General features: G+C 42.5%; 1 protein-coding gene across 3 annotated transcripts in view; it reads right to left on the bottom strand.

Moving 5' to 3' along the window:
• LOC131721828 (phospholipid-transporting ATPase ABCA1-like) overlaps positions 1-12,757 on the bottom strand; it is a 50,997-nt gene that overhangs the window by 15,873 nt on the left and 22,367 nt on the right. For 2 of the 3 annotated variants that reach the window (XM_059014805.1, XM_059014807.1), the window contains exons 21-32: positions 11,694-11,833; positions 10,816-10,953; positions 8,779-9,002; positions 7,695-7,767; positions 7,406-7,608; positions 6,887-7,001; positions 5,873-5,896; positions 4,787-4,932; positions 3,591-3,715; positions 2,444-2,548; positions 1,571-1,760; positions 929-1,023 (exon numbers count right to left, since the gene is read on the bottom strand). In XM_059014805.1, coding sequence (XP_058870788.1) covers positions 929-1,023; positions 1,571-1,760; positions 2,444-2,548; positions 3,591-3,715; positions 4,787-4,932; positions 5,873-5,896; positions 6,887-7,001; positions 7,406-7,608; positions 7,695-7,767; positions 8,779-9,002; positions 10,816-10,953; positions 11,694-11,833 — 1,578 coding nt within the window. The remainder of the gene's footprint in view (positions 1-928; positions 1,024-1,570; positions 1,761-2,443; positions 2,549-3,590; positions 3,716-4,786; positions 4,933-5,872; positions 5,897-6,886; positions 7,002-7,405; positions 7,609-7,694; positions 7,768-8,778; positions 9,003-10,815; positions 10,954-11,693; positions 11,834-12,757) is intronic. The other variant, XM_059014806.1, reaches the window with a different exon arrangement.

Below are 12,757 nucleotides of genomic sequence, written 5' to 3'. Positions count from 1 at the left end.
CAATCTTTCTGCACAGCTTGAGTTTGCATGTTATCCAGCTTCTTGTACTTGGTTGGTTCCTGGTGTCTCAATGGTCAATTGTGAATATACTGCATGCGGGAGCTAGAGAATGGATCACTGAAATGTCAGGACAGTTCATTCTAGCCTGTCTGGGAATTGCCAGAAACAAAGTGACCAATAAGTCTGGGGTTTCATTTAAAAAAACGTAAAATGCCAGTTGAATCCAATCACTTGTAATGCGCGTTTGTATATTGTGGGCAGGTGATTATTGTGTCTATATTGTGATTGGGTGAATAAGTGACTGAATTCTTGATCCTTAGTCCCCCTCAACCTAACCTACCAATTTACCCATCTGTCAACCTCATTTTTGGAAGGTAAATCTATATGATAAAATTAAATATTCTGTGTTTGCAGACAGTCGGGATGCTTTATATTATTATAGCAAGGCGATCAATAAGGAATACAATATTATCATTTATATTATTATAGCAAGGCGATCAATAAGGAATACAATATTATCATTTATTTATTTGCATTAGTGCAGTATCAGTAGTTTAAAAAAATAAAAAAATAAATATATAGTAAGTGCATGCAGGCCTTTTGTTAAGTATATTCCATCTGCAGCGTTGGAATTAAAAGTTCTGTTTCTTGATCAATATTGTTTGTGATCAATAAAGCAAATAAGAATAAGTTTTGTTTTAGTTTTTATAGTAAGACCAAGTTTTTATACAGTAGTTCAAAGTAACATTACAGTTAAAATGCAAGGCTGTAGTTATGCATACCCCATAAGCTGCTATAAAGTATGAACAGTGTTTATTGAAAGTACTCATGAACTCAAGGTCGTGTTGCATTTTACTCTGTGTCTAAACTGTAAATTACTCAAGGACCCAAAACTGTATCTGGAGTGCTGGTTATGCGAGAAGCTCACCTTTTCCTGAGGATCTGGGAGTAGGTCTTCACCAGGTAGTCTGAGAGGTTGCGTCCTGTCAAGTTCTGCAGGATGTCTCCAGTGATCCTTTTGACCTGTTCAGAGGGGGAGGGGGAGGGAGTCAATGTGAAACTTGTCCATGCTTAAGTTTACAACTGCTAAACACCAGCCACTAAACACCTATAACTAAACTTTGGGATATCAGCCATTCAAAATGTCAGTATGTTCCTTTGCTTTGTTACTTTTCCAGAATTGTACATTCTCTATTGCTTGCTAAATGGAGAGTGTAATCACACACATTTTCTGCATGTTGGTTTTCCTTTTTTCATTGTGCGAGTACCTAGATTATGCTGCGAAATCTGGAATTATGGTGCTGCTATCCTTGCTGTAACATATTTTAAAATGTTCCAAAAGCACATATTGAAAATGGGTGCAATTATTAGGGTCAAATGGTCCAGTTAACAGAACATTGCCTAATATCATACAAGTAGTGGAGAGATTGTCTTAACTGGCAGACAAATACTGGAGTTTAGGAATCTCCCAAGGCTTTTAAAGAAAGGAATTCTTGTTGGGGAGAGGGGAGAGGGGCGAGGCTCATCCCTGTGTGGGGCAGTCAATCTCCTATGTTGTGTTGTGTCTGACCTGTGGGGGGGGCAGCCCCCCAGCTCCCTCCGGACACTCTGGCAGCATCCTGCGCGTCTCCTCCGAGCTGCACTCACAGGAAGGGGAGGGGTTGTCCAGGCTCCAGTTTCCTGCGCTGAGCAGCTCCATGACAGAGGGAGGGACAGGAGGTATGACAAACTCTCCCACTCCACCCTCACACTCAGACTCCCTGCGCAAACAAGGACCACGCGGCTTTTTAAAACAAGGACCACGCGGCTTTTTAAAACAAGGACCACGCAGCTTTTTAAAACATGGACCATGCGGCTTTTTAAAACATGGACCCAACTTTCAGGTGCTTCTCCAGCTACTTCACCTGATCGGCTATTCCACGCATGTCTAACTCTTTAAAAAAGTGCTTCCTACCTTTTGTTCTAAACTTATTTTACTCAGCTTCCACTTATGCCCTCTTGTTCTCTCTGTGCTAAATCTGAAATCGTGTCTTCGGTTCACTTTATCTATATTCTAGGCTGACGAGATTTAATTATTTTAACCAGTCCTCATAGCTCATGTCATTCAGTCCTAGGATCAGCCTTGCTGCCCTTCTCTGTACCTTCGAGTGCAATGATGTCTTTTTTGTAGTGAGGTGACCGAAACTACACAGTATTCTAGGTGGGGTCTAACTAGAGCATTGGATCATCTTAACCTCTAGACTTGTATTCCACACTTTTTGCAATACAGCCTAATATTCATTTGCCTTTTTAATTGCCTCACCACATTGGCGAGATACTTTTAATGATGACTCCACTATAACCCAGAGACCATTTTAACAAATGAAGGTGGACATCACCAACTTTCCACCGCGGATTTCTTTTTATCCCTGTGCGATGTTTAGATCTGATTCCTCAGACTCACCCCCTCTCCCTCTCCTTCCCTGCCATGCACCAGGTTCCAAACCCGGGCGAGCCTAGCAGGGCGCTGAGCAGGGCTCCACTGCCTGGGTCCTCTGGGGCGTCATCACTGGCAGGGCAACAGCGTTGTGTTAAAGGTGCAGAGGATCATCACAAACACATGTAAACAACATCAATTCAAAGTCTTTCTCAGTGTCTTCAACACTGATCTTATTGCAATGACTTTATTTCTTATTTTCTGGTAAGTCTGTGTTAAGCTGCTTTGCCTACGAGTTCAGGAAATGCTCTTCAGTTCTAGTTGCCTGTGAAAGATGAATGTCACTTCGGCTAGACGAGTCCCTGTGATGTTTCAGAAGTATGAGGCAGCGCCAGCTTGGGATTAGCCCCTTTGGCTGAAGTTTGCTTTACTGCCATTGCACTGCTGTGCACTAGATGGGGCTGGCGCTTACAAATGCAAAGACACTTTGGGTTATCTAGCCTACATACCTCTACAGCAGGAAGCTAGAACTGAAGAGCAGTCATTGCTATCCTGTATATACCTACCTGCATAGAAACCTCAGGGTATGAGAATTTACACTGAAGAGCAGTCATTGCCATCCTGTACATACCTACCTGCATGGAAACCTCAGGGTGTGAGAATTTACATTTGCAGTCAGTAATCAAAATGTTAGACCACTTTGTGTTTTAATTACGCATCTTAAAACAACTTTTAAAAAGTCTCATGCATTTTACCATTTGTGGCCATGTGTTCATTTTCTCTTACTACTTTAAATGAATTGCAAGTGTGGCATATGTAAGTCATCAATTGGTGATCAATTAGATCACTAATTTGCCTATTTTTGACAAATGTTCAAGATTTTCAGTTCCAGTGGTTTGATTTCATAAGCACAACAAATCAAAACAACAGAAGCAATAGGGTGTTCTAATACATGTGCATACTGCTGTACATCTACATGTAACAAAGCATGACAGATCAACCTCCATATACCCCAGAACCTGATACGCCTGTCAGCACTCCAGGCAGGCTGGAGAAGTCACAACATGTGGATAGATCCCAAGTGACTTCATGCCAGCTTGTGTGGAAGACTCTAGAGTGGCACACGCCCATACAGGCAGCTCCACTGATAGGAGTGACTGAAGCGAAGATTCACCTGAAGAAGGTGAACTGATCTCCATACATCCAGGGCTGCAGCTCCAGAGGGGGGTACTTCCCAAACGGGGGGACAATGAGGGTGAAGAGCAGGGCGACGCACACAAACACAGCTGGCAGAACGATCTACAAACCACCCAAAAACAACAAGACGATGGGCAATTAAAGTTCATCCTTACATCAACTTGGTGTTTCTCATTGAAGGTTTCAAGGTGTTTTTTTTTTTTTTACAAAATGCTGTTCCGAAATCACCTGACCTTTGTTAGTATCTTTAATCCAAAGCAGTTGTATCGCTACTTGCACACCAGTATGTTTTATGCATTACTATGCAAGCTGAAAGTTGAACTAATTTTTCATTGAGATTATGACTCATACAGGGGTCTCCACCATCGAATCCAGTAATACAGCATGTCAGTTTATTAGGACCCTGTGCGGGGTGTATAGACCCCATACCTTTACTTTCTATTAAAGTAGCCAACCAATCACTCTTTGAAGGGCTGGTTGGTAATTCACACACTTCACTTCAAACAACATGAATTACATCCCTCTATAGCCCATTGTTTCAGCACAGGTGGCATCTTTGTGTGTGAATTAGACTTGTTTGCTCATTAGGACCAGCTCGTACAGTACCATCAAAAGTTAAACATGAACTTTTAACCAGCCCTGGATTCAGCACTGTGGGGTCTATACACCCAGTCACATTTGGATTTGATATGCCCTGGTCCTCCGATAACCCTGGATGTCTGAATGCTTTCCGTAGTTTACTGAAGCATGGTTGCAGATCAAGTCCACTCAACAATGCTGCCCTTGTACCCTAATGGCTACTGTCCAAGACAATAATTCACCCATCTGCCGCTCAAATGCTTTGAGGGGCAAGACTTTAGGCATCTTCCACGATCCCCTGATCTCTACCCTATTGAGCATGTGTGGGATGAACTTGGACAATGCATTCATCATCACGAGCCCCTGCCTGCCTCTCTGCACCAACTGAAATAAGAATGATTGCATGGATCCCTGGTTGTGTCACGTTGTGTGAACACTTTGATTAGGACACGGAGACCCAACCCCACATTAGTCCTAATGAAGTGGAGAGTGTATAGAACTCTCTATACATTTGGGATTGATTTCTATGATCTTTGACTGAAGAGACACTGGAGTAACGTGCAGCTTTGGTTGCTGGCGGCGCGCGGAGGGTACCTGGGCGAGGAATCCTCGTCGGCTGCGGCGGGCGTACAGGAGCCTCTTGATGAAGAGAGCGCGCAGCTGCTGCAGGGTCAGAGCCCAGCCGAGCAGGGGGGCCGAGCCTTTCCCCTCCCTGCTCAGGAGGTCTGTCTCCTGTGCCTCTGCCGGGAGAGAGGGGGGTCACACACACTGCACTCTCAATACAGGGGAGCAACCAGCCACTTGAGAATGGGATCAAATGGGCAGCTAATGTACCATTCTTACTAAATGACTACTCCTGAATCTACAATGGTGACTGTCTCATAGGATGTACCAGTCATATTACAAGTGATATTAGAAATGGGTTTGACTTTAGATAGAGGAAGAAAGTATATATTACACCAAAAACTGCATTTTTGTTCACTAAAAAACTGGTAAAATAAGCATAAAACACTGTGATTGTATAGATAGATAGATAGATAGATAGATAGATATCTCACACACATACATAGTACAAGTTTTTGTATTCATTACAATAGTCTTCATTTTTTAGTCTGTAGTCTACTACAGTGTACTGTAGTGTAGTGACTTGAAATTTGATTGATAATAACCAAACTGATATTATCAGGAGCTTATCCCCATTGACTCCCATTATATTGTGGGCGGGTGATTATTTTGTGTATAAAGCCTCTGTTCCTCAAATAGACTTTCTGGCTCTGGCATTGAGTGAAGTAAAAAATAACACCCTATACAATGTGTTATATTTATTCATTTAATATCAGAATCTGGTATTAATTATAAACAAATATCCCACCCAGACAGTTCATTCTGCTTTTGTTGGTGGTAAACAGAGAACATGTGGGAAAAGTGTGTCAAAATGCTCCCTTTCTGTGGACCGGCTAACCCCGTATTAGCAACACAGCTGTGTTTTAATACTGCATGTGTGTCTGAGAAAGAGAATGACCAAAAGAAAACAAGAGGAGACATCTTCTGCTAATCGAGATGGTCAAGGCTTTTAATATTCTATGCTTGGCACATGATGAAAAAGTGAGATAGATAGATACAGATAGACAGATAGATATATAGACAGACAGATAGACAGACAGACAGACCAAAGCATACCTTGTTTGCGTGGCACTTTCTTTCCTTTAAGCAGCAGAATTCAGAATATGAAGAGAACACAACAGTTACTGAAGAGCGCGCACACACACACACTAAGCTCAGCAGTGTTGCGAAGGTCAGTAATGACATTGGGGTCACTGTCTTGTGTTCCATCAGTTTTATACAGAATGATGATACAAGCAGGCTGCAGGGGGAGGAATGCAGTCAGGGGAGCACCTCTTCCTGGATGTGCACAGTTTTCAGTCTTTGCTTGGGATTCCACAGGGAGCGTTGCATTGGCTCTAGCGCCCCCACAGGTCAGAGAGGTCAACGGTCTTGCATGTAAGGCCTGCAAACATTTCTTTAACCTAGTATGGCACCTGACATCATATTGTAAAATGAAAATACATGAGAATTATAAGCTATTCTGTCATCAGCCCCTTTTAAAACTATAGTATTTTTATGCTGTAGAATATTTTGTCCTATTCGGGCTCTATATTAGCACCTGTCTGTCTGCTATTAGGTCCTACAGCCACCAGATGTCAGTGTTGGCAGAGGTCAGGCATTAATTATGCGTAAGACTGTATTTTTTGCACAGATTTCACAATTTCCGACAAATTACCCATTGCCGTCTAGTATGTAGTTCTACATAAAAATTCCCATTTCTGAAAGAATATAAATATATTTTTTATCACTTAAAAATAAATACAGCAAACGTTTGCCTTATTGCCGCACTACCTGTTACACTGCATTTAGGAACCTGGCAGCCGGTTTAGTTTTCTTCCGGTAAATGATTGAACACACTGCATAGAGTTGCACCAGTTCTTTAAAATGACATCATCGAAAAAGGTACCAGCTGCATCACAGATTAGAAACATTTCTGCTAAAGATCGCTCTGTCCAGTACAAGGGGACATTTCATAGCTCAGTATAACATATGCCCTGAGGTCTGTCAACACTGACATCTGGTGGCTGTAGGACTAAATAGCAGGCAGCAGGTGCTACAGCCGAGCCCCACTCCAATGATGCACTTTACCAGTGTCGCTGTCCGTCTCCAGGGGGTCTGCCGGGACGTGGTCTCTCTGCTCCGGGAGCACCTCGTCTGCAGGGTCTGCATCCACCCCGGTCTCCTCCGCCACCTTAAGGAAGACCTGGAGAAACAGGAGCGCTTTAAACACTACGCTGGTCTGACAGCGTCCATGCAGCAGCATTCAAAATCACACATCATTTAAGAAGCATTTATCAATGATCTAAACGATAAACAACTCCATTACGATCATGTAAGAAAGTATCCTGGGGCGCGGATACACCCCTAACAAGCATGAGTGCTATCAATATGAGGACCAAGCTAATGACCATGACCTATAGATCAACAGTATGCACAGAACAGAATAAAATAAGACACAGAAATGAACAGTTTAGTGAAAACACCTTCACATATGCCCACAATCGGATACCAATAACTTAGCTAATGTTAATACTAAATTTCATGACGTTTGGAGAAGCGATGCCCACCTCCGCTACACCGCGGAGGATAGTAAGAAGACTCCCTCACCTCCTCCAGGCTGGTGTCGGAGACCCCGTAGCTGGACACGCCCAGCTCTCCCTGCCTGCAGTCCAGCTCTCTCAGCAGGTCTGCCAGGCTGCCATCCCGGGCCGCTCTGTACGGGACATTAAACACCACCTCCCTGCCCACATTCTCAACCAGCCGAGCCCCCGGCACCCAGCGCCGCACCAGAGCAGACAGGCCTGGCACATCTGAGGGGCAATGAGAGACACTGACTGACTGTGCATGCAAAACCACCTGCAAGCCATAGGAATCCTAAACCTGCAACAGCACTTACCAGCTGAGCTGATCTCACTGCACTGCTCACTGCCCAGTCCTGTGTCTGAACTCCTGTCAGACTCACCGTCACCCTGGGGGGGGGGGGGAAAGAGAGAGAGAGAGAGAGAGAGAGAGAGAGAGAGAGAGAGAGAGAGGACACGTTTGAGTGCCGTTAGGCCAGAGACACTGTGGATTATTTTCTTACCGATTCAACACTTTGAGTGGTTTAAGCAACTTGAAACATTTCTTCCTAATTGATACTTGAGATTCAGTTGATTGTTAATTTATGTGAATTACACTTTTTTCATGCACAGAAATGTATCCAACATAGCCAATGGAAACAAATTCACATTAGATGGGCCTAAGATACATATAATAATAATAATAATAATAATAATAATAATAATAATAATAATAATAATAATAATAATAATAATAGTTTGAAGAGCAATAATTATAGTTTGAACACTGTTTACCAGTTAACTAGGCTGTATCACTACATTTCTTAAGAATTATTTTCTCTTCTTAAGATGACATATAAAAAGCTCCTAAGAAATGTAAGAATCGTAAGAAAATTAGGACAATTGCACTCAAGATATTTAAGATCTTCCTAAGATCCTTCTTAAGAACATTAAGTTTTTTTCTTAAGTAGACTTTCAAGAATACAGCCCCTGGCTCTTCGGATTCTCCAAACAAGCCCAAAAAGGGTGGATCTGGAGAAATGGTAACTCGATATGGGAGCAACCGAACACAATTACTCCGAATGATTTCAAACACCATACAAGCAGTGAGGAAAGTATCGGGATTGTCAACACGCAATTCAGTTGACTATTGCTATTTACAGATTCGCAAGCAGTAATGGTTTAGAGTCTTAATCCTTAAATAGGAATAAGCGCTAGACTCTCAAAGCTCTTTACTACAAATTGTCATGAGTTACTTTTTTCAGAAAGGAAAGAAGCACCTAATAAAGAAACCAGAAAAAAACAACTGAGACATTTCAATTAGGGTTTTGTATTTTTTAATTGCCCTAATGGTGATTTGGAGAATCATGGCAGTATTTAGCAGGATGTGGGGGGCAGCTGGCGCTGTGCTTTGGGGCTCACCTTCTTCCCCCTGGCGAGGGCGATGCTCCCGGCGCTGGCACTGTTTGGGGGTCTCGTCTCCGAGTCTCTCTTCACAGCGGTCAGGTAGTATCCCATCCCCAGCTGGGTCTTCAGGAAGAGGGGAGAGCCGCAGCAGCACAGGCGTCCCTGGGAGATGATAGCGATGCGATCCCCAAGCAGGTCCGCCTCATCCATGTAGTGAGTCGAGAGTATGATGGTGCGCTCTGAGGGACAGCAATCAGAGAGCTCAACCTGGAAGCATTTGAGGCTGACAAACTAGCTCCAGAAACGTCCTCTGTCATGCACATACAGCAGTGTGCTAACTTATTAGAGCAACCTATTGCTTCTGTAGTTTGATTTGATGTGCATATGAAATCAAACCACTGGAACTGGAAATCTTGGAAAAACTGTCAAAATAGGCAAATAAGCGATATTTAATAGGGCATAAATGGTATAAAACCATGAGACTTTTCAGAAGTTGTTTAAGATGCCTAATTAAAAGCACAAAGTGGTCTAACATTTTCAGACAAGTGTCTACTGTTTCTATATCACTGATTGCTGACTGAAAATTGAAATTCTCACCCCCAGAGGTTTTCACGCAGGTAGGTATATAAAGGATATAAATGACATAATCTTGAGGTGTTCTAATACATTTGCACACTAGATACATTCATTTTATACAGTAGGTCTCAAACAGCACACACTGTATTTTAGCAAGCATGTATTTTCATTTTAGAATATGATATCTGGTGCCACACTATGTTTAAAGACTATTCTGTTTGCAAGCCATGCTTATAGACCTCTTGCACCCTCTAGGTGAAATGACCCAGGAAGTCCCATTGTTCCCAACCCCTTCACTGGAGCCAGAAGACACTGCTGGGGTGCAATGACAAAGTAAAGGAGTAGTAGACTTCCTGGAAGGCAAGGGAAGCAAACTGAGAAATGTCTTTAACCCTGTGCACTAGTTTTAAAATGAGAATACTCGTTTGCTAGAACATGTTGTTTGAAAGTCTGCACATCTGAGACCTATGACATGGAAGTGTAAAATAGGTCATATTAATTGGAATTTCTTTGTTAGATACAATTCCTTTAAAGGAATGCTGATCAATGCTTTTAAAGTACAGAGAGCTAACAAAATAATTCCAGTAAGTCTTACATAGTTTGTATTACCATCACTTTGTACATTAGATATCACATTTTTTGGGCAGCAGTGTGGAGTAGTGGTTAGGGCTCTGGACTCTTGACCGGAGGGTCGTGGGTTCAATCCCTGGTGGGGGACGCTGTTGCTGTGCCCTTGAGCAAGGTACTTTACCTAGATTGCTCCTGTAAAAACCCAACTGTATAAATGGGTAATTGTATGTAGAAATAATGTAATTGTATGTAAAAATAATGTGATATCTTGTAACAATTGTAAGTCGCCCTGGATAAGGGCGTCTGCTAAGAAATAAATAATAAAAAATAATAATTTTCCTGCGTGAAAGATGCACACATTTTTTACTTTTTTTTCAATGCTGCAATTCCAGTCATTTAGGGAGTTCTTGTAAACTCGACAGGGAAAGATCAATACATTTTCTTCACCAACAGCTTCAAACAAAAAAAAAATCAAATTCACTTTTATCATAATGTGTGCACACTTCACAGTGTGAATGCAGCTGGACCACTGGAGTGGAATTGACCTACAGGAAATCCACACTTCACAGTGTGAATACAGCTAGACCATGGGAGTGGAAGTGACCTACAGGAAATGCACACTTCACAGTGTGAATGCAGCTAGACCACTGGAGTGGAAGTGACCTACAGGAAATCCACACTTCACAGTGTGAATGCAGCTAGACCACTGGAGTGGAAGTGACCTACAGGAAATCCACACTTCACAGTGTGAATGCAGCTAGACCACTGGAGTGGAAGTGACCTACAGGAAATCCACACTTCACAGTGTGAATGCAGCTGGACCACTGGAGTGGAAGTGACCTACAGGAAATGCACACTTCATGGTTGCCCTCATGAACATGCCCATGAGTTCTCAGGCCCTCCTACCCTTGCGGTACTTGAGCAGCAGGTCCCATATGCCCCTGCGAGAGTAAGGGTCCACCCCAGCCGTGGGCTCGTCCAGAATGACCACCTTGGACCCCCCAATGAAGGCAATGGCTACCGACAGCTTCCTCTGCATGCCACCTGCCAGGGGGAAGTGGGAGAAACACTGAGCATCTCCCAGCAAGCTGCAAGAAACAAACTGAATCCAAATCAGTCTTCTAAATGAACTGTAAACACACCCATTGTATTGTTCTGTATGCTGTGGAAATGGAAGTAATGCCACTACTGCAAAACAACTTACTGTACTTATAAAACTTATAACCTTAATCTTTTACCCCAAAGTGATAATGAAGTTGGGTGGAAATACAGTAAGTTGACTCCCATTATATTTTGGCATTCGGGACAATGTTGTGAAAATAAGCAGAGGGTAATATTAACAGTAGTATTTGACTGTACAGCGATGGCCAAAAGTGTTGCATCACCTAGAATTTTAGGATCGAGACAGAATTTAAAAAAAAAAACGAAACTATGTGAACATAAATTTAAATATTTTATTTAACATCATGTAATCAAAGAAACTACAAAATGATATTGTAAAAGTCTACCGGAAGCCATAACAGTAGTACAGTATTTCATGTTAGATTTTGAAACGTCACATTTTTAAATTGTCAGTTTTGTGATAAATATATGGAAAACTAGAAAGCAGTATGTAATTCAATGTTAAATGTAGCATTATTCAGCAGGTTTCATTAGACTTTATAAAGCAAAATGTGTTAATTCTATAGGGTGATGCAAAACACTTGGCCATAGCTGTATATGTAATGTCTGGGTGCCTCCAGTACACACGGTGGTGGGTGTATTGATGCAGCACAGGCTGGTACCTGAGAGGTTCTTGGTCTGCTCCCTGCGCTTGTGAGGGAGCCCCACATCCTCCAGCATGCGCCCCAGCTCTGCCGTCACCTCCTCCTCTGTGAGGCCCTTCAGACGCCCGTAAAACCAGACATGCTCCTCCACGGTCAGACTGGGTTATGAATGGAAAGAATAATATTAACCAAAGAAGTCAGACTCTCCCAGATTCCTCACACTCTGCTGCTTCTTCTTAGTGCTGCTGTTTCAATGACTTTCCAGCGTCTCTGCCTTGCTTTATGAGACAAGCAGTGGTGGGAATGTTGTTCATGACCAGCATTGAAAAATTCAAATAAATAAATAGACGTTTACCAGAACGTGTGCACCCTTTATAATGGAGAAGTGAGACGTACGAAATGACCTATTGAATGTTACCTCTATGGACTTGAAGTCTGAAAAATACTCAAATTAGAGAAATGAGTGACAAAACGCAATTCCCTATGACCTACATCCATGTAAAATGCAAGGTTCCTCCAAATAACATAGTCCGATACTCAATAACTCAGCAAATTCCATCACAATGCAATGCAATCTCAAGATACATGTACAATTCCAAGCATTATTATTATTATTATGAGTCATTTAGCAAAGGGGCTTGTTACCACCTGGTAACAAGCCCCTTTCTCTAACCACTGGACCACCAAGCCTCCTGTGTACAGTCCTATGCAAACATGTCTCCGCTTTATTCAGCCTAGTACAGAAAGAGAGAACCCGAAGCTAAGGGAGCACAAAGCCACTTTGTAGTTTGGATCTTAGTTTCATGAGACTTGGTTTCATGCCACTGCACGGCACAGCAGGGGAGACTTGGGGTTTGATACAACAAAGTTGCCTCAAACTAGGTTTCCCGGTCTCCTGGAACCAGGTTTCAAGCCACTGTTCCTGAAAAGGTGGCTTTTGGTCCTCAGCTTTATACAGGAACAGAGAAGTGGGAGACCTTCCTATAGATCCCAACAGATCGCTCTTATCAAAGTTTATCATGGCAGAAGTGCTTGGTCACTTTTGTGCATTTATTTCAATACTTCTATAGTTAGAAGTCTAC

This window comes from Acipenser ruthenus, chromosome 49, assembly GCF_902713425.1.
Source record: "Acipenser ruthenus chromosome 49, fAciRut3.2 maternal haplotype, whole genome shotgun sequence".
NCBI classification, from domain to species: domain Eukaryota; kingdom Metazoa; phylum Chordata; class Actinopteri; order Acipenseriformes; family Acipenseridae; genus Acipenser; species Acipenser ruthenus.
This window is presented reverse-complemented; position numbering and strand designations above follow the sequence as displayed.